General features: G+C 36.4%; 1 protein-coding gene across 3 annotated transcripts in view; it reads left to right on the forward strand.

Annotated features, from left to right (window-relative positions):
* Positions 1–22,344, forward strand: part of FBXW7 (F-box and WD repeat domain containing 7) — a 179,532-nt gene that overhangs the window by 98,881 nt on the left and 58,307 nt on the right. The window contains exon 3 of one of the 3 annotated variants that reach the window (XM_019293403.2): positions 1,707–2,155. The exons of the other annotated variants lie outside the window; for them this stretch is intronic. Within the exon in view, the coding sequence (XP_019148948.2) occupies positions 1,707–1,817 (111 nt within the window). The 3' untranslated portion in view covers positions 1,818–2,155. Of the gene's footprint in view, positions 1–1,706; positions 2,156–22,344 lie in introns of those variants that run through there. 3 annotated transcript variants of the gene reach the window in all.

Consider the following 22,344-nt stretch of genomic DNA (forward strand, 5'->3'; position numbering starts at 1 on the left):
GCTAATGGTAAACTGCTGCTTGGGGTTTATAGGAGGAAGTATAAAGTAAGAAATGTAAAGAGTCTTTTAGAAGAAAATGTATGTCTAAATGTGCTTTAGAATAACATCTGAATGGGATGGTAGAAAAGAAAACCAGCCATCTGTGCATGAAAATACTGTGCCACCCAGCTTTTCTGTATGCAACATCTGTAAAGAAATAAGGATTGTCTTGTTTGTCTGAGAAAAACACTGTGTTATAAGTAGGTGCTTACTGGAATGTATATATACTCTCAGTGAAATGTTAGGGATTTTTTTCTTTTTTTTTTTTTTTTTTTTTTTTTTTTTTAAATAAAAAGCTTTCCACATGCAAATGTTTGGTCAGGGAGGCCCTCTATATGCAGATGAAACATGCTTACAGCTTGGCTTTTTGAAGGGGAAACAAAGGGCTAAGTGGAAATGCTAATACAGTCATATTTTAATGCTGTCTTTTGTCAAGTTACATTGTTGTGCTCCAAGCATTAAAGCATTTCTGCACTCCCTCTTTTGCCCTCACATAATTATACAGTTAATTATCTTCGCTGTTTTGTGCAGAAAGAGACTTGTAAGATTTCTTAATGGTCATTTATTCACTGTGTTTTGGACTGTATGACTCAGTTCGTACAAGGGCTTTGATGGTTTTCTGCATCTCTTCTCAGCAGTTTCATATGACATCTTCACAGCCTTCTGTTTCTTGCTACTTAGTTTTGCTCAAAATGTTTTCAAAATATGAATATGGTTTTAAGAAACATGTCCAAGTATAGGCACCGGAAAGGGATTTTGGGAACATAGAGAGATTGTAGGAAAGCTAATTTAATCAAGAGGTTATTCAAAATGGAAGTAAACTAATTGTGGAAAATCTGAGTAATAGACATTGCTGTTCTAGCTTTGTTCAGTGGAGTAAGAACATTTTTCCTGAAAAATGGCCCTCAGGTTTGTTGCTAAGGGCAGGCAGACCTCTCCCCACATCCTTCAAGAGATGCTTGGAGGAAGAGCCCTCTTCCTTTACCTTTGGTGTGATGAATAGGCCTGAGCAAACTGGTACCCAAACTTGTGGGAAATGAGTTGGCCAGAAGAGGGAAAGCGACTGTACCATTGCATCCTTAGAGCCAAAGCTGCCCGGATGTTGCTCCCCCTACGGTGGCAGGGAGAGAGGAGGAGGTGCAGACTGGAGTACCTGCACATGAGTAAAGAAGGCCAGGAGGAAGGAACTAAAAATAATAATGTAGGTGAAAATACAGTGATAGCATCTACTTCTATTACACTAGCAAGTTTTGTACCAATTTTTAGGAGACTCTTAATTTTTTTTCAAGATTTAAAAACCCATTTTTATTTCCTTTTTTAACTTTTCGACAATATATTATGTTTTTAGAGACTGTGGCTGAGGAAGAGCAAAGTCCAGATCAGTTTTTCATTTAATTTTATTGGCAGTCCAGAAGAAATCTGCTTGGGGAAGTGATAGAGTTGATACTGCAGCAACACTGTTACCCTCTGAATCTCCTTGCAATCTCCTTGGATTCCCCTTCTGAAAGCATAATACCAACTTGTTAAAAAAAAAAAAAAAAAAAAAAAAAACCAACAAAAAACCAAAACAAAATTTAAAAAAAATTCTTCCTTTAAAGTGCAGGTATAAGTGGCTGTGTCTATTAAAACTCCAGGCAGTCATTATTTTCTTCTTTTTCAATCTGCAGATCCCTTTTTGGAGAAGGGCTCTTCTGACATTGCAGGGGAGGTCCACCAGCTGTTTGACTGACACGAGCAGTCTGCCTGCCCCTTGGTGGTTTAATTCCTGTCTATACTAGGATAGCTTGCACTTCACTGAGCAGCAGACAGGTCAGGACACTTGGCAGGAGAACGTTGAGAGACAAAGGCAGCAGGCTGTGGGGAGCTGATTCACCAGTCTGAAACTTTAAAAAAAACCCCAAAACATGCAACTTTAAAGCAAAGTTTTTAGCAATGTTCTTGCAGTGTTAGTAACTGACTCGACAAAGTAAGAACGATAAAATGTCCAAACCTGGGAAAACTGCCATCAGCCATGGCTTGGTTCCTGTTGATCTTAAAAGTGCCAAAGAACCTCTACCACACCAAACCGTGATGAAGATATTTAGCATCAGCATCATTGCACAGGGCTTGCCCTTCTGCCGTAGGCGGGTAAGTGTAAAAGTCTTTAAAACTTGGATTTTCATCACTTGCTTGTAGCTCAGTGCTTTGTCATGGTGCATTCATTCCATGAGGAAGTACTTATGTCCGTTATTATCTATTCACTCAGAGTGCCATACAGGAGCTTTTTGGTAATTCATTAATTCTTGTGCTTTAATTTAATTAAAATCTGTACATGTTGTCTTAGCTATTACTCATTTAAAGGAACACGCCAGGGATTCTTTTATAGCTGTAACCATGTAGGTGAAAACAAATGCTGTACAAAATAGGTGCACTCATAAATGTGTATTTTGCTGCTATTCAGTCTTTTAGGTCATGAAGGTAGTTTGGTGTATAATTCATTGAACTCAGTTCTGAATTGTACTGGCATATGCAACTTGTTGGATATTAGAGAATTTTAAAATGTTAAACTAATTAATATTTAAACATTTTTAGTACGAATTCTTGAAATATGATTTTAATACTTTTGTAACTCAGTAAGGGAGATAGCATTTTTCGCTGTTACATAAAATAAAAATAGCATGTTACTATGTGGAGGTTGCGATATAGTTTATATATAGACAATCCTAGTCTGACAAACTATCACGGGTCTTATACTACAGCTTCAGGAACCATATGAATTAAGTGGCTCTTAAAATACATTTTATGAGTTTTCTCTTGCTGCTGAATAACTGCTGTTTCTGTTTATTGATGCAAGTTTTTAAATCTAGCTCACTTTTTGTAAATGTGCTGGCTTTCTTTGAATGTCAACTTACTACTTTTTAGCAAACTTAGTTACGTTCCAGACAAAATTTAAATTGGATAAGATCACCTTGTAAGGTTTGATTTTTTCGTACTAGAATGTTTCTTATATGTAAAAGGTACATGGCATGCAGTGAAAGCCAGGAACATAATGTCAGTCTGCAACAATGCAAAATTTAGAATATATATATATATATATACACACGTGACTGTTTAATATTTCATCATGTGCATTTCAGAAAAATATTTTTCTGAAATTAGATATTATGCATATGTGTTTGCTGAACATGGAATAGGAACATTTCATAATATTGAAAGTGATAAAGTAAGTTTCTGTATTTTAATAGAGTGATTTAAATTTTTTTAATGTGATTTGGAAACTGTTTACTTGAAAATAAACATTTGGAATATGTTTGGATAGTTTTAGTTCCTTTGTCTTGGATAAAGCATAGAATACAGTGTAGAAGATAAATTTAGTAGATATACTTCACAAGTCTTTTTGTGGCTATATTAACATGGTGTACTGTTGGAACTTTAATGCTGATGTCTTATGTGTGTATTTTCTGTAATGAGAAATATGATCAGACATTAACTTATCACATATACAAAAAAAACCAGAACAACCAAACCCCACCAAAATCTAAAGCAGTCTTCTTAAGATTTTGCACTGTTCCAAAATGACCAGGATTATCTCATTTTGTCCTGTCCTACACCCCGTTCAGTCAGTCAGTTTAATGTTTTATTTCTAGGAGGGTTTGGAAAGCTGTTCAGCATCTACTTTTCTTTTAGCATTAGGACTAAGGAGAAAATTTAGAAGTGCTGTAAATGTATGTTTTACCAGCTAAGCTATCATCAATTTATCTTGTATTCTGAAACTAACAATTCTCAGTATGATGGCTGCTGATAATGGAAAATATGGGAGCTCCACCTTTAGTCCCATGCCTTGCAGCACTCAAAGCCTGCATGTAACTCCCAGCGATTACCATATTGGGTTCCTTCCATGCTAACGCACGGAGGTTGCATACAAGATCCGCATGTAAAAAAAATCCCATAGTAGAACCCAACCTAATTTCTCATATCAACAGATGAGAGAATCAATACTTGTGTTTTCTAGATTTATTCTTTTGTTAAACATAACAACAACCAAAAAAGTCTTTTTATGCAAAATAGGACTTTTGACACAAAGTCTTCACCAATATGCAAGTTTTAGTTTTATTTTTTAAAAATTCTACTTTTCATTTAGTAAGTAATGCATTGAATTATTTAGTATTTTATGTTCAGAGCTAAGTTTGATGTGCCTTGGAACATGACCTACCATTTTCTTCCAGGTTATTGACTTGGCAATATATCAATGCCAACTTTTTTTGGGAAGAGTGTATGATTGGGCCATTCAGACATTGACCTGACTGTAATACTGACCTTCTCCTTGTTTGAACTCATTTCTTCCCCTCCTTAATTGTACATTAGACCTAACAAAACATCTTTAAAATGTGTACTGTGATCCTTGAGAGCAAAAATACTTCCGTTATGAGAGCTGACAGTTCATAGCTTCTGCATCCTCTGCATTGGTTATACTGGGCTTCTAGCAAGAAGTGCACTATAAATGGTCACAGGACTTAGCAGTTTGCCCTTATGCATTTTGTCAGTTTGCTCAAGTAGTTAAAACACTTGTCTGCAATACCACTAATCTGAATCCAGTTAAAAATAGTATTACTTAGCATTCTTTGTGTCGCACTTGAGAATAACTTAAGTGCATAGCTGTAAAACTACTCTACTTACACAGTAAATGTATGTATTCCTTCAAAGCTGTCAAGGAAAACATTGATGCACTATCATCAAACATAGACAAAGCCATGGTCCTCTTTACCTTTGAAATATCTTTCATAGGCACTGGAGTCGATTTTGCAGTATAAAGTGAAGAAGCAATGAATACAATGTGCTGATACACACTTCAAATATCAGATATCATTTAGCTCTTCAGTGCGATGTAACTGCAGCTGATCATTGAACATACTTACAGGATGGTCACGTATGTCACGCGTGTTCCAAAATCAAGGGCTGCATTTGGTTTGCCATGGTAAATACTGTCAATTGACAAAAAATTGGTCTCTTTAATAACTATGTGTTTTTTCCTTTATAATGCTCTTAAACCACTAACAAGTATTCTTCCTTCTGAACTCTTATATTCTCAACTGTTTGAAAAGCTATGTTTAACAAATAGAGTTATTCCCTCTTTAGTTTTACAAGATATTTTCCCCTTTAAATTTCTCTTGAATTTTCTTGGAATAGCCTCTTGAAGTTTGCTGTATAGCTATTTTATCACATTGAATATAACTTTTTAAGACGTGCTAATAAGCTGGAGAATTTGTGAGAGTCACTTGTTCACTTGCAGTGTTCCTTCATTTCAAGTGATTTAAAGTAGCACTGAATTGTTACAAAGCAGGGGTTTCAGTGTGCACCCTGTGGTATTCCAAGCTGGAAAAATCAAGGTAATAAATGTATCCATTTCCAGTGCCTGTAATCTCAGAAACACCAAGGATTCTGTTACACTCTTCCATTTTTTGAGAATAGTTTTCCTGTATGTGTGTATGTTTCACCCTTAAAATGCATCCAACCAAATTTTGGCAATTCATCAGCTTGGTTCATCAATGAAATTCTTCCATCTGTAGGATGTATTTGTATGTTAAGTGAACACAAGATAAAGCATTTGAAGCATTACTTTTAACCAGCCTGCATTTGTCATATATAAGAGCATCCATTGGTCTTGCACATTTGTTACTAAACTAGAGCGCTTGGAATGAGACCCCAGCTCCTTTTCCTTCCTCTGGTTGACAGGTATGCTAATAGTGTATTTAAAATACTGATGTGACTCCAGTATTTAAAATACTGATGTGACATGAACAGCTCCACTTACTTGGACTTGTTTCTTTATCCCTTAATTTTTGTTTCTGGGCTTTGTGGCGGGAACTTGCATTATGGCCACTGGTGTTAAGATATCTCTTTGAGTGGCTGTCAGAAATAGCTTTCTTTCAAAGCTGGTTTAGCCTTTACTTCAATTTCCCTTGATTCTGTTAGAAAATTTGTCAGAGAAGTACAGGTCATAGACTGATCAGTTGATACTTTACAGGAAAGGAAGTTTGTTCTTGCCCTATGTTTATTTTTCATAAAGGGGTGTGTCCATTGCACTGGATTTCCAAATATTCACAATAAATATAGTCTAGATATTTTAATTGTTGAATTCATAATTTATAGTGGGGTTTTTCTTCTTGTGTTTATTTTTTCGGTGTTTCAGTTTTGGAAAATCTTTGGAAGGAAACAGAAGTACTTCAAAAGTTCAGCAGAAGGAAGTTAACTGCAAAGGCAGATGGTTTTGAGTGGAAGGAAAGGAATAGTGAATAGTTACAGAAATGAGCAAGGCTAAGTCTTCTGTAACATTCTGCCTAGAGGGTCATGCCTTTAGAAGATAAATAGTCTTGGATAATGAACTTAGTCTTCTTTTTTTGTCTTCTTTTTTACATATATGTAGTGTCTCCACTCTGAATTTGCTCTTCCCATGCCTTTCATCTACTTGCACAAGGGAAATAAATGTTTTTCCTGTGTGAAGTGGTAGCCTTGAAGAAAAAGCAAGATGCTACTTATTTTCTCAATATGGAACAGAGAAAGTCTTAAAAATTATCTTCTACACCCTGTTTTCTTTATGCAATTCTCTGTTTCATTTTACTTGCAAACAAACTTATTCTGTACTGTACTTGAGAGGAAATAATATAGGTTTCACAGAAGTGGAAAGAAATACAGATCCTCAATTTTCTGGTCAGTTCAAGGTGGGGTGGTTCAGCCTGGCTCAGCTGAAGTGTCCCATGGTCTCCCAGGCAATGCTCACAAGAATTCTGCCAAGCCTTACTGAAATCCATCTTTTAAACTGTGGATACAGTCAGATGTAGCCAGTGTTTGGCTTTGTAGAGTGAGATACGGGCAGAAATAGGCTTCTCTCTACCCCTCCCCTTCTCTGGGGTGTTAGAAAATCTCTGGGCTTAAGATAGCCATTTGTAGGAGGAAGCACTCAGTTTGCTGTTCAAACAGCTGTTCCCTGTATCCCCTGGAAAAGATAAAATTGGTAGCTAAACTGTGCATATCTAGTCCAGCCTGCTGTACCGGATCAAAAATAGTTGGACAACTTGCTTGACTTTATGTTGTTGTTTGTTTGGGGGATGCGTGTATGTTTGTGTTTGTTTGTTTTCAAACCTGCACTGCAACCCATCATAGTACTCCCAAAGACTGCTTTTTCAGAATATTCAGGGATCCTCTGTCACCATACTGACTCTTTGAGAAACACTGTTATTTAAATTGTTCTACCTATTTCTGGCCGAGATAAAAGCAGCAATCAGAAACTCATTTATATTTAACACTAGCTAAAGTGTTTGTGGTTTTGATGCATTTAAAACTTCCATTTCCTCTTGCAATGAGCACTGCTGTCTGTTACGGACTGCAGGAATGCAGATGTTAAAAGCATGTTATGATGCAGTCAGTCACTTCCCTTCGGGAGGTATCAGAATAAAGGTTTCCTGGGCGATTTTACTCCTTTGTGCCCAGTTGTTTAGATGTCTTTAGAAGCCTTTATTGTCATGCACTTTGAGCTATTCAAACATGCTGGACTGACTTTGTGAAAGGTCTTTACCTGCTTAAAGTCCATCTGTTTTGTTGTCTCAAACTGTGGAGGTTATAGCATCCAGCAGAAGAGGGAATGGGAGACAACAACGATGCCATAAACTGACCCAGCTGCCTCTTTGCTGATTGATCATGCCAGAGGGGAACTCATGAAATGTGTAATTAAATACTTAATGTGTTGCTTTGAAACCCAATTGCTTTAACTATGAGTCTCCCTTTCCTCTTTTTGCAGTCCCTTCTATCGCTAGGTAAACACTTTTGGTCCTTCTGCAAGAAATGAAGGCACTTTAATTTCCTGAGCAGATCTTTTTCAGGTATGGGGGAAGAATCCTTTGTGAGGAAAATATTGCTCTGCTGTGCCATGACTATCCTTAGTTCAGAAACACAAAGAGGGCAAATTAATTTTAACTGACGATTTTTGTTCTGATGTTCCCCAGCTTTTGAGTGGAAGTCAAACTGAACTAGAATGACACTCAGACAAGTCATAAACAGGGTCGTAGCATTAGCATCTTGCTCTTGGATCTCTGCCGCTTACCACAACCTGTTGTTGTTCCTTGATTGCCTGTTGTTCCTTATGTGATGAACCCTTTCTGTCAGCAAATGATGATTTTGCCAGTTTGAATAGCTCCACTCCTCAGAGCAACAATCCCGTCTCATTCCTAGACTCACTGCTTGGCCTGTGTTTTTCTTTCAAACTCTGTCTCAGGCTCTGGTCTACTCTATCTCGCTCTCCCTTCACCTAGTTTTGGACTGGTAATTCTGCTTTCTCCCTACACCTTCTCAGTGATATTGATCTTCTATTAAAAGTGGGCCTCTTTTCTGGAAAACTTATTTACCATGTTTCATTATAATATTGTTTGAAAATACAGTTTTGGATAGGAACAACAGCAGCATCTTTTCATGCTGCTCAGGTATTTTATAATGTTTGTCATTTTTCTGAAAAGGCAGGAAAAAAGCACTGGGATTGACATGACTTTTCCCTGTCTATATATTTTTAGTCAAGGGAGCCTGTACTTTTAATTTGTTCTGGTCCTTAACATATGTTTTGAGTAACCAGTTTGATTGCAAGGTTTCTTGGTAAGAGGTTTGAGATGGTTGCAGATCATTTGTGTGATCATGTGTAGTTTGATTACATTTCAGAAAAACATCTCTAGTTACTTGCTCCTCACATGGACATGATTTTAATACTAAAATATACAGTCTGTGGAGTAGGGTAATGATTTTTCTTTAAAAATCAGATGATAGTTACAAGCTGTACTGCATTTTTGATACACTGCGAATATAAATGCTTGTGAAAGGGAAGTGCTGGTTATATATGTCATGAAAACATTGATGCTGTGCAAGAAGGGAATACTGTAAAATTGTTTTTAATAATTCTGCTGCTACTGTAGCAGTTGGAAGTAGTAGGCAAGTAAGATTTGTTTGTGGTAGTTTTTCACTTGTTTTGTAGATCATATTCTAATATATTGAAGGACAACCAAAATTCTGCTGACCCGAAACTAATGGACAAAGCGAGAAGAAGAATAAGTTAAAATACATAAATGATGCTAGAAGTCTAAATACATTCTTCTGTATATGTTCTTCCCTTATGAATTATCTATGTTTAGCAGTGCTTCCTTAACCCAACTTAGTTTATATGTAGTATCAAAGGCACTCCTAAGACAAGGTAAATGCTAATGTGTTCAACTTCTTTATGAGCTAGGGAAACTTCTTTTTTTTTCAGGAAATAGTATAATAATGTAGCAAAGATAGTAAAATTTTGTGTTGTATTTGGTGAAACGTGCTTCTTTCTCTCCTGTCTGTTTCAGATGACTCATTATTTTAGATAGTTTATTAAGTTTGTATGTGGTGTAAGGCTTTGCATATGCAAGGTAGTAAATAGAATTTTATTTGTAAATTGTGAAAAAGAGGCAACTTGTGTGTAGAAGATGCAGGTAGGTAAAAAAATTATTTTAGGAATCTGTAATAAGTAAGCACAAGGAAATTTGAGACCGGGTATTTTAATATTCATAACTTCCTGTGGAATTTCTAAAATTGCATTTTTAAGTTTATAATGTAGCTAGCATACAATGAAGGCAAGCAGTTGCAGCGTACTGATCCTAGATGGTATCATGTGGGATCTTTCCCCATGATTTAGATGCCCCCATTATGTACGGAGGCATGGTTTTAAAAAGCACGGTTTTATTTGCAAACATTATTATTAGTATTATATATATATAAAAAAAATATAAGAAGTCTGATATGCTGTATGCAAAATTGTCCCTGCACAGAGACTTTACTCCTTGGAGAGAGGAAAGACAGAAGACAAAATGGGAATAGAAACATGATGTGTTGTTAGCTGCTGCGAACAGAAAACTGTTCCTTTGGCTCATTGGCCAGGAACCTGTAGGTGACACCATACTGGTCTCTTTCTAAGGATATGCTCCCAACAGCATTTAACTTTTTGAAAATTGAAAAAGAACAGCAGAGAAAGTGCTACAAGGGTATTTTTGGTATACTTTTAGTGCCATATTTTTTGCTGCTTGTCCTGTGTTTGGGTACTCACTACTATATTTAAACAGTTAAGATTTTGTTGCTCTAGGACAATCTGCGTGGTGCAGTGTTCTGTAAGTACAAAAGGCAGTCTCTTCCAAAGCATGCTGCTATTAATAAACCCTAACACAAGATTACTTCTCATGATAACAGCAGCAGCTGGCAAGAATGCTTGCAATTTTAACATATTTACAGCACTGCTACATTCCATCTTGCATTTCTCCTATGGTACGTTGTTAGTGAAATTTCAGACCGAATTCTTACCATTAATTTCTTCATGGCCTCACAGTCTTCCCTTCTTTTACTTCCCTTCTCCAAATCCTGTCTACATACCGAGCTGTTGAACAGGTCCTCTACTGTATAGTGCCAGTTCTGTCCACACAGTTTTTATACAGCATCTCTCTTTTCTTTCCTGTCTTTTTACACCCACAGGGTTCCTGTCCTTTGTCTCTCTGCTTATCCTGCAAACAGTTCTGGGAAATCCTTTCTGCCCACACACCACCTTTAAAGAAATAAAGATTTTTCTGTAACTGGCTGTATTTCCTAAGAGAACCAGATAAGCTATCATGCTAAACAAAAATTACAACTTCTACAACATGTATCACTTGATTTTCAAAATACATGTATTTAGCTTTAAGTGTAATAAATTCAGTATTAAAATACTACCTGTCAATCAATTTTCACTTCCTACCCTTGCTTTATTATCTCCAGGCAGAAGATAAACTCTCATAGTGGGTACTAATTCTCTTCTCTTGAACAGCATTCAGAACAGATGCTTGTGCACCTTTCTCTTTTGGGAGGGATGTTTTTGTTTTAAACAATAATAAGCTTCTGTTCATTTAAAGTATTAGACATGTATATTTGCTACTTATTTGCAGTTTCCATTCACAGTGATGCAAGAAGTAGGTAATGTTATCTAACAGACAAAAACCCCTAATAATACAAATTATAGAAACGAGACTGCATCATCCGTTTAACCTATGGCAGGATCTATGGTGTCTGTGCTATTTCTGACTGGGATTTTTTTAATGGTATCAAATTGCTTCTCATAGAAATGGTTAGTTTTCTCATCATGTTTGAAATGTCATTATGCGTTGAGGTCACTTTGCACTATGAAAATTTGACACTAATTGCAATTAATATCCAGATTTATTAAGGACACATACATAGCAGTGCTTCTTCACTTTGGAAAGAAAATGGATTAGAATAGCAATAGCTAATTTGGTCAGTGCCTAATTAGTATGAATATTACATGGATTAAAATTGCAAAAGTAGATTCTTTTTGGGGGTGTGTTTCTTTATGTTTTTTGAAGACACTCCATGTCCCTCCCCCATGGGTTAGAGAGCATTTGTTACAATTTTGTTGGAATTATTCAATTTAATTGTCAGATTAATTTGCTGTATGTAAATTTCCTTTAGCTTCTTGTCCATTCCTCTTTTCTTGTTGCATAAAGACCTGGTCATGGTGGGGGAAAAAACTTCAGTGAGTTGTAGCCATTCCCTCCCAGAAGAAGAAGAGGAGGCAGCTTGAACTGCTTGGTTCCAAGCTGTGTGTGAGTCATTGTGGGTGTCCATGAGATCTGTTGGCACGGCTCAAGTAGCTTTCCAAATGGCCCGCATCTTGTGCTGCCTTACTGAGAGGAATTTCTTTGGAGCATCTGGTTAACACGGATCACTTTCTGGCACCACCTCCGTTAATTACATCTGTTCAACCTGTCTTCCTTGGTTTGTCTTGTGCATTCCCATGAAGGGTTGTATCCAGATGCAGCTGTCTTGCCGGCACAGCACTAAGCCCTTCACCAGTCTTGAGATTTCTGGGAAGGCATCCAAACTTCTGAGTGGGTGAAGAGGAAATAGTTTCCTGTTCTGAAGTACTGGCCCATTTTAATTTGAGCACACAAGTGAATGTTTTAAATTTCCAGAAATACTGCATATTTGTCCGTTTATGGCCATGTGTAGCAGGTCCAGCCTTACTTTTCTTGATTTAGGAAGAGCTCATATCAGAAGTGACCTGTTCTTTCTGGTGTGTGGAGAAAGTAAACGCTTCAAGACATCCAAGGCATCCTCAGGGAATTAATTAATTCCTGAAAACATGGCAATGAGGAGAGGTGGGTATGCAAACCTTCATGCCCCCTGCCCCAGTTTTTCTCTCTTCCTGATACGAAGGGAAACCTGCAGTAAAAATTCTCACTAGTTATTGAAACGTAAAAGTATTAAAACCCATAATTTGCACCTCTGAAAGAGTCTTACTGACTTGTGGGATCTAATTTATAGAAACAAGTAGCATTGGCAGCCCCTTGCAGTGGACACACAGACCATATGAATTCATAATTGCTGAAAATTTTCAGCTTATTCTTTGGGCTTCAGTAGACAATTTATGCCCCCCTGAGGTTATACATATCTACCTAGTCATAATAGGTGCTGCAAGTCTAATAAAACTAATCTTTCAAGAGACATCTGTGTTTCTTTGCTCTCAGCATATTCTGTCTTTTGTGTATGTATGTTGGTAGAAAAATTGAAACATGTTATTTAATAATTGGCCCTAAGGCCTTGTGTTTTCTCGGTGATTTTAAGATTTATAATTCAAATTTGCACTACTTAAGCATGAACAATGTTAGTGAGCAAAAAGCCTTTAAATTGAACTGTCTTCTCTCTGAAGTAACTAATCTTCATGATATAAATACAAAAATGTCTGGGTTTTTTTTTTTTTACATAGTGTAACAACTGTGTGCATAATGTACAGTATTTGTATATTAATGTATTTGGAAGAAGGTAAAGAGAATCCTTTTTACAAAGGTACCTACATTGACACAGATTAAACTTCACTGGGGTGAAACATATGATAATTACTGAAAAATAAAGAAGTATATTATGTAGTAGTTTTGAATGTCATTTAAACTATTTTCCACTTCAATTTTACTTTGAGATTGCCTGTATATTAGAGTTTTTCTTCTTTTTTGCTTATCCTTCAGAACCGTATAGTCAGGACACCTACTCGTGCATTTTCATTCAAGAAATTCCTCGCTGTGAGGCAACATGGGACACATGCTTTTTTTTTTTTTTGTCCATCTTTTGATTTCTCTCTTTACTAGGAGTTATAAATTCTGTACAGAATTTTGAGAAATAGTTCATGTTTTGGTGGTATGTGAATGTATGGGAGTTGAATTTGGAGTCTTGAGACTACACTGTTGAAAACTTGAAGAATTGCCTTTTTTTTTTTTTCTATATTTTTTTTTTAAGCTTACTAGGAGAGCATTCCAGTAGAGAGGACATAAAACGTATGTTGTCTTTGAAGAATCAATGTGCCAGATATGGGATATGGCATTCCAAAGCATGTAATGACATAGATCACAAAGATGTTGCCCTATTGAAAATCTAATATATGCAACCATCTTTGTATTTCTGAAAGAATGTCAGTTGATACTAAGAAATATGCTAAAAACCTTTCTGAACTTCTGAATTCCTTTGACAGTGCTTGTGAACTTCATGGTCTATTTTTAAAATACAAAATACAATATATAATTTTCATTCTGTATTACACAATATTATAGCTGGTAGGCAATTGTTTCCTTTCTTCTTCCATTCAGAATTGGGGAGTTGTAGTATCTCGTTATCTAATACTACTTAATAATAGTCCTCAGAATACATACACAGGTACAGATGCTCTTCTTTCAGGGAGAGTTTTAAGATTTCCTTCTAGCTTCTTGCCAATAGGTAGCATCAGTGCTGCTTCATAAGACTTTGTCCTAGATTGTGTGTATCTATCACAGACATATCAAAACCCATATCAAACACAAAGGTTTTATCTGGCCTCTTTTAGGTGTGCCTTCATTAATAGTTTTCACAAATAGGCAAATTGGTAAATTTGCTACTTTCATCCAGCAGAAAAAAACCTAAGATTTTTTTTAAATTATTTTTTCTTTCCATGTATATTATCTTATGGTCTGACTTTAAAGTAATCAGGTATTTTTTCTGTATAAACAAGAGCCCATTTTTAATAGGAAAAATATTAAATGGGAAAAACCTTGCATGTTGTCTTATAATGTATTATAAATAAGGAAGCTTGATTTTCCTTCTTCAGTCCTTTGCTCCTCACATCTTGGAAAAAAAATAATGAAATAAAAAATCCCAGCTTATCTTCTATATGCATTTGCTGTTCTGTACACACAAGAGGGGAGACAAGAACCAAGATATAGTTGTAAGCAGTAGCTTTATAAACAAATCTGAAAACTAAGGTAATCTTGCCTTATGACCTTCCTTTCTCTGTTTCTTTCACCTTTTGGACGGCTGCTGTCATAGTCCCCAAACTTGGAAACAGCTGCTGCTAAGAAACCTTGTCTTTCCTTGTTTGACTTGGAAAACAGGAGTGGTTTTTTTCCGTTAAACTGAAATGGAAAAAAATACTTGTGTTGAATGCTGACTGCACGTCTGATTGCAGCAAGTTAGAAGTTGGAGGTCTCTGAGATAATACAGAATGTTTCAAGAGCTGGACATGTGGGATGTTCAGACTAGTCCCTGGTCCAGAATACATCTAGCATGAAGACAAAAGCAGATGAGAAATCGCCACTACATTTGAATTGAAAAATGTGTTTTCTTTCTTCATTTATGAATGAGAACGTTTGTGCTCCAATTTACAGCCATGTTTATTTTCATAAAAATACAAATATCTTTGAATCTGATTCTCACCTGAAAGTAAAATTGAAAGTGATCAGGAGCATTTGATAGATTACTCTAAATAAAAACTGGGGAGATTCATCTTCTGCAGATGCAACCTGAGCTGCACTTCTGTGGTCTTAATGCAGTGGTTTAGTTTCTTTACACTGGTTGCTTGAAGGAAATGGCATTTTCTGCTTCTCTGGTAGATTTCAGAGGCTGTTTAGCAATATTATAGTTATCACAGGGTAGAGGAAGCCATGCAGTGCCACACTGGTCAGGCTTGTGTCATAGATGCAGCATTGCTTTGTTGGCTGCAAATGACATGAGATATACAGAAAGTGAGACTGACAAAAGGTGGAACAGAAAAATGAGTTGCTATAGTCCCAAGCACCCAGAGCTGTACTGCTGAAAATGTGGCTGTTTGTGTATATGCATGTCAGCAAAATAGAATATCTTCATAGTGGGAGAAGGTATTGAGGTATTTTTTAGTACTCCCAGGGTGATAGTCCCAGTTGACAAGAGCTTTACATCATTCTTAAAAGTGACACTGTACATTATACAGTGACATCTCTCAAACAAGAATATATTCTTGAGAAAGAATATATCATGACCTGAGAATCCATTAATTTCTTAAAAAGAAGACATGACACCAAGTGTTGGACAGGCAAACTATGCCATAGTGCCTTTTTTTAATTTTGTTTTATGCCTTGCTTGCAGAGTCAAAGCTGGATTATTTGCAGTTGTAGAGATCTGACCTCTAGGTGCCTTTAGTAGGATAGAAATACAACCCCTATTCTTAATCAAAAACCTTTCAATTAACCCAGTACTGAAATTGTTTGTCACAGCCTCTTTCATAGAGGAGAAACCCCTGAAGAGGTCATGGTGGTTCCTTTGAGTTCCAGCTTTACTTCGTAGCTCAGAATGTGTTTTAAGGGAAAGGTAGTGGGTTGATAGACACTTTGTGTAAAAAAAATTGTAGCCAGAGGAGAAAATAAAATACATACTGGCCCAGATACTGTCACTAACTGTAATAACTACTTTTCAAGATTTATTATGAAACAACTTCAAACTTGTCTTTTAAGTCTCTGTTTCTATTTGCATGTAGTCAGAAGAGAAAGCTTGAATTTTGTCTTCCTGTTGTTAGTAGAGAATTCTTGGGATATTATCTTTATGGTTGTGGGAAAATGTGGTTTTTTGCTATACCTAGCATGCCATTATTTATCATCTTTTTTTTATTAGAAACTGCTTCTTGTAGCAGTTTGTTAGGAAGGGGATCCCCTGCCCTGACCTTGGTTAAGAAGCTGTGTAAGAAGTCCTTGTAAAGCTGCATTCTGAAATACGTAGTGTATGTGTAAACTCACAAAGACACAGTAATAATAATGTAGTAAAATCTGATGAGGAATGCTGTAAGTTCAAAAAACAGGAAAGTCTTTAAGCATCCTTTTTACCATTATTGTGAAGCATGCAAATTGCACTGAAGTTTGAAGTTTCTCTGCATAAATTTCCAAAACACATAATTCAGAGAGATGCTTTGCACCCTTTTTCATAACTGTTGATAGGCCAACCTAATTTTTCTCTTCCTCCTTGAAAAGGTTGTACTTGTATTCAGGTGACTTGAATAGCCTGGTAGACATGGGTTTAGTCCATGAGGAAATTAAATTGTCATCAGACTCTGTCAATCTAGGTGGGTTTTTAGCTTCACCCAGAGAAATATTTGTGATGTTCTTGTGAATTATAGCATGTCTAAAATGTCCCATGGATTTAATAAAGAGCACCTAGAAGTAAGAACTCTGATGTATCATTTATTTAGAGTTATCATACCAACGTAATGGACAGAATACATTTAGGATATTTTATAAGCAAAAGAGGTTTCTAAGGCACATTTTCTACTTAAGACTATGCTGACCATATGCACCATATGAATATTTGGAGCACACAAAAACTAATTTGAGCCTAATTTTTTAAAAATTGCCAATTTTACCATTCTACTTCTTTTAAAAAATGTATTTGGCCTCTGAAATGTAATGGTTTTTTCATGGTCTTATTGTGTACCCTTTTTCTTTAATAGTGAAAAGTATAATTTTGGATCACAATGGTGTTGAGGAAGGTCCTTGTCATCTTGTACTTCAGTTATGGTAATTTGTCATACTGTAGGAAGGGGTAGGAGGAACTGCAAGTTCTTGTCTTGGCTTGAGAGAGGTTTCAGAATGCGTGTGTGTCATGGGTTAGCAATGAGTATTTTGGACCAAACCACTACAGTGTGCTAATGATACACCAAGAGATTTGCCTCATGGAGATATGGGACACCTTTTTTAGTCAATCAGAAGTTCCTGACTGACATTCTACTTAATGCTACCAAAAATAAAAACCCATATATCTATCAGAACAACACATTTAGCGTTAAATGACAAGCAAAATAGCAATTGAATTTTAAATTAGAAGAAACAGGATGCTTGGGGTAAAAACTGTATTATTTAAAAAGTTGAGGAAATTTGTAAGAGGTATGAAATAGCTTAGACACTCATAAATAATTTCTCATGCCATTAAGAGTTGATTCTCATAGAAGCTTTATTGTTATAGATAAAACTTTGTGTCATGGCTAAGTATATCCATTTTAGAATTATTTTTCTTTCCAGAGAAATGTTATCTGAATTGGTTTTATTCATCAATTCTAACCCACTGTGTAATCAAGGTGGAAAATTTATACCTTTTTTAAAAGGAAAGGTCTAAGCATGCCTATCAAGGGGAAAAGAGGTGGTTTTCCCACTAAAGTGAGAGTTTGATTTTATTCTGCTTTTCCTCCATTGTATGTATGTTTTATTGGGGGAGCAAGGAGCTGTCCTATAGAAAAATTTAGGAAATTTGCAGTTTAATGTAGTTGCTATGTTAATATTCAGTGATTTTTTTTTTTTACATTATGCAGCTTGTGGTGTTGTTTCTTTAGTGGACGTGAAGGGGCAGTGTAGTGCTGTTGATAAATCTTCCTCTGTGTTCATCTTTTCAATCTTTTGTGGAATGTCATGTTTAAAATGTGATTATTTTATCAGTTGTGTATATGTGCATTACTTGTAAGAAAGTATGATAATTCTTTAAAGTTAAAAAAATATTCTAGAAATATCAATAGTTAAGATGATTGTTATTTAAAATGAGTCACTGTTTTCTCCTTGATACTGTTTATACTCATGAATATAGATATTATTCAGTGGGTTTTTTAAGACTGTTAGTTTAAAGGCTTCCACATGCTAAAAGCACATGAAGATTACGGACAGATGCTGGCAAAGTACAGCTAGACTTGAAATATAAAAGGGTATCAACAAAGAAACTTTGACGCGGTTTTTGGTTGGTTTTGGTTGTTTTTTTCACTTTGAGTATTAAAGTACATTTGAAGTACTTACTCCTTGCGAATGGCAACCATTCTATATGAATTAATTGACATCCTGCAGAACTGAAATATTGAGGATGCCTGATATATTTTTATCCAGTAGCATAAGTTGGTATCCAAAGGGGGCATTCTGTCAATGTCTCCTGAAACCACCATTGCAAACAGAAGGGTCATCGTCTTGGGATGTATTCTCTGAAACAATGAGTACAGGTATAATCCTCAGATGTAAGGAAGAAAAGATAAAAAGAAGAAATTCTTCACTGTGAGGGTGAGGAGGTTTTCCAAAGGAGTTTTGAATGCACCATCCTGAGAAGTGTTCCTGGCCAATCTGGATGGGGCTTTGAGCAATCTGATTTAGTGGGTGGCATCCCTGTCTATGGCAAGCATATTGGAGCTAGATGGTCTGTGAAGTCCCTTCCACCTCAAACCATGCTATGATTCTGTGATTATTTCTCATGTCACTGTTTTCTCAACAGAGCTAATATTCACTCCAGTCTTCTCTTACAACAATGTTTTTGGTTGCTGTGGTTGGTGTTCAGTCCAAATGCTAGTGTAATGAAGATTTTGAGGTTAAGCTTTAAAAATGACTGAGTGTAGCTCTGCCAGTTTCAGTGACAAACATTTTCTTGCATATTTTTGAATATTTTATGTTGTGTTTTTTTCATAGACAACTTTGGGTTTGTTTCTGTGGGTGTTTAATTTTGTTTCTAAGTCATAAAATACAGAGTCTTAGAATATTTGATACAGAACATACAAAAAAGTCTTTCACCATTCGAGTTTAAATCTTCTAGAATAAGTGGGGCTTTCCTTGTTCATTGGTGCTGCTTTAGCACCCCAGGACCATAGTCTGAAAAGCTAAATAATGATACTGAGCAGCTCAGGCTCTTTTGAAGATGTCAAGGCATACCTGGGTTAGTGGCACAGCAAACAGCCCCTCTGTAGTATCATATTCCTTCCTCCTGGAGTGCTGATGAGCTGAAGAAATACATGTTTCTGGAAAGAACAAAAGTAAATCTGGCAGTTAAGTTTTGCATCGATTCAAGTATTGTACCTTTTCTCACAATAAACCACTTTAATTTGCTTAGCATTTTTAAGCTGACAGCTTTCGTCCTGGTGCATATTAAACAATTCAGAGAACAGAATTAAAATAAGAACTGAGTGATATTTGTGCTAAGTTTTAAGTACAGAAAATTATGGGAATCACTGATAATTATAATGACTAATAATAAGAATATAGACTGAATATTAACACTTTTTTAGCCAGTAAGTCATTTATGATTAATTAATCATTAACTAATATTTTGTGCATCTCTGTATGTTGAATATGTCTGTTACCCATTTTTTCTTTTGATAAAATTTTTATTAGTTCTTTAAGGTGCTTAAAAGATGAAAAATATTTTTAATGTGTGCTGGAATTCTCCAGGAAAGATCAAAGTACATGTTCTTTAACCTAAATTCAATAGATTTGACTTACATTAAAATTTGAAATTAGGTAGAGACTTCCAGTGAATGTCAATAGTGGAGGTTTTTCTTCTATTTATTAGCAGGTTATGATAGACAAGAGCAATAAAAATATCATCTGTGAATACTATTGTATAACTGCATGACAAGTTCTTTCATGCCCTGAGAAAATGGCTTTCTCTTTTTTGTTTTTGTTTATTCTGTGATCACCAGTGAAAAGAAGCCAGTAACATAGATGATTTGTTCTGTTTAACTCTCTAAGTGCAATGTATAAAGGTTAGAAGATTGTTTGCTTTCTTAAGAGATTCATTGTTATGACCTTAGAAGTAAATATACTTTTTTCCCCCAGATAGAAGTATTCATTCTTCATTACTTTTAGAAACAATATAGTATTTTTATTGCAGTATGTCTTAGTGGATGAATCTTTGCAAAACATCTTAACTAGATTTACTTGTCACATAAGACAAATGTTAGGATGCTGAGGGATTGTAACAGTAAGGCTTTTTAATTAAGAATTTAAAACCCCCAAACTCTATGTATCAAACTTTTGACAGAGCACTGGGCAGTGTCAATACACTGTCTTTTCCCATGTTTTTCTTCGAAAGTGTTAGACTCCAGTTCTTCAAAAGCAGCAGTAACACTCTAGATGCTGTTGGGATATTGCAAATAAGAAAGAAGTCCTGTATTTTCACATCAGCTTTATGTATCAAAACTGCATGCATCTTTCACATCTGCCAGTAGACAGATGTGTGCAATTTCAAGTGCAAAAGTGCATGTGCCATTTTTAGACTTTATGCAAACAGTGTCTATCAAATTAGCTACTTGTATAAACAAATACTCAACTGCATGCCTTGTATGCTTGTCAGCTGAATGCTGTTACGCACAAATTTTCTTAAAAGCAAGTGTCTTTTATGCTCACTGTGTAAAAAGCTTGTCAGCGTCTGGAGGGTAGTGCGAATATTGTCAGCATTTAAAAAAATGTCCTCAAAGAAATGGATAGACTGAGAGGGCTATTCTGCAAAAAGTTAATAGATAATATGGTGCTTGTTGGTCACACATGCTGAAAGTACCAGAGACTGAAGTGGGAGAGCGTGTTCCTGTTCTTAAGGGCTTCCCCCACCCCTGGCCAATGAAGGGATTTGTTAATGAATGGAAAACTTTCATTAACAAGTTGCCTCCTTTAAAAACTAACTGAACTTGCAAATGATCAGAATACCATTTGGCATATCATTAGTACAGGACGAGTAAGCCTTAGAAAATTTGAAGAATTGGTTCATGCAGTTCCAACAAAAGTACTTTAGAAATTGGGCTTTTCTTTGGTAGCCTGCACCCCTTTGGTCTCTTTTCATTTTCTTGCTATCTGTGTAGACCCTTTACATTTTTTCCAAACCTCCCCCCACCCCTGTTCAATAGCTAATCTGCTAAATTCATGCTACAACTGCCTCATTGAGTGGATGCGTTGTTCTGCCCGCTTCGTACCAGCTTTGTTACTGTGCAGTATTTTTCAGCTGTTTGTGCTCATTACCATACAGCTGGTATTTAGAGGAGAGAGGGAAGCAGGCAGAAGCTTTACTGTCTGCAACTATAAGAAGCTCTTTTGCAAATGGGGTACTGGCAGATGGGGCATGTGTTTAAACGGGTTTTGCTGATAACAGACTGCATTAAAAATCATTCTGAGAAAGTCTAAGGTCAGCCCCATGAATTCAGAACTTGAGAGGTATTCAGCTTTTGGAGGACCTTTATAGAATATTAATTAACCCAGGTCCACGAAAGTGACAAATGGATTGTTTGCAAAAATGTTAGATACTATCCTGCTGCCCCTACTTTACGGTTCATTTCCTTCCTGATTTGGTTTGTGGGTTTTTTAAAAAAAACCCACAGGATTGTATATACTGTGTTCGTGATCAGGGCTGTTGCCAAAACAAATGAATGAACAAACAGTAAAATCCCAGATCTCATGAAAGGAAAAATAATTTTCCCTTTGATGTTGTGACTGAGAACTGCATTATGTACAATTATATAAACCTTTGCCAGAAGCCAACCCTTTACATATACGTGGAAATCCATTCTCTTGCTAGCAGAATGGGTAGCAGTGCACTGGTGGAGGTGATCTGAAGAGATAATTGAACAAAGTTTGTGTCTAGAGCCAGTACATCTTCTGGCTCTATTGCCATAGCTGAGAAGGGGAAACAAGCTTTAGGCTTTGGGACTGCTCTTCCAGGCCTGCAATGGAAGCAGGAAATTATGAGGCTAAGTGCAAGCTGAGAACAGGTGTTCTGCATTTAGACATATAAGTTAATCATTCACTGTCTGAAATACAAGGTAATTGGTATGTGCTAGCACAGCTCTATGTGAGTCTAGTGCATGGCCCTTGTAACAGGATCATCAAATTCCTGGCTTCCTTCTGGAATTTGGTGCATTTCGGCAGTGCTCTGAGCCCCTTGGGACACCCAGGGGTGACTAAGCAGTCGCCTCGCACAGATGGAGTGCTCTGACAGCTGATGAAGGATGGAAACACTGGTGGGTTAACATTTCTCAGAGTACCCACACAGTCTCTGACCCTCTCAGTCCTAATCCTCCAGGAAGAGCTACGGAATGCTTTCCAAAGCATTGAGCCAGGGACAATAAAACCATAGAGTCAATAGAGCTATTGATTTCACTGGATGCTATAATCTTGGGGTTCTTTCCCCTTGTTACCTCTTTCTTTCCCATTGGAGACAAACTCCTCCTTC

The sequence above is a fragment of the Corvus cornix genome, chromosome 4 (genome assembly GCF_000738735.6).
Source record: "Corvus cornix cornix isolate S_Up_H32 chromosome 4, ASM73873v5, whole genome shotgun sequence".
NCBI lineage: Eukaryota > Metazoa > Chordata > Aves > Passeriformes > Corvidae > Corvus > Corvus cornix.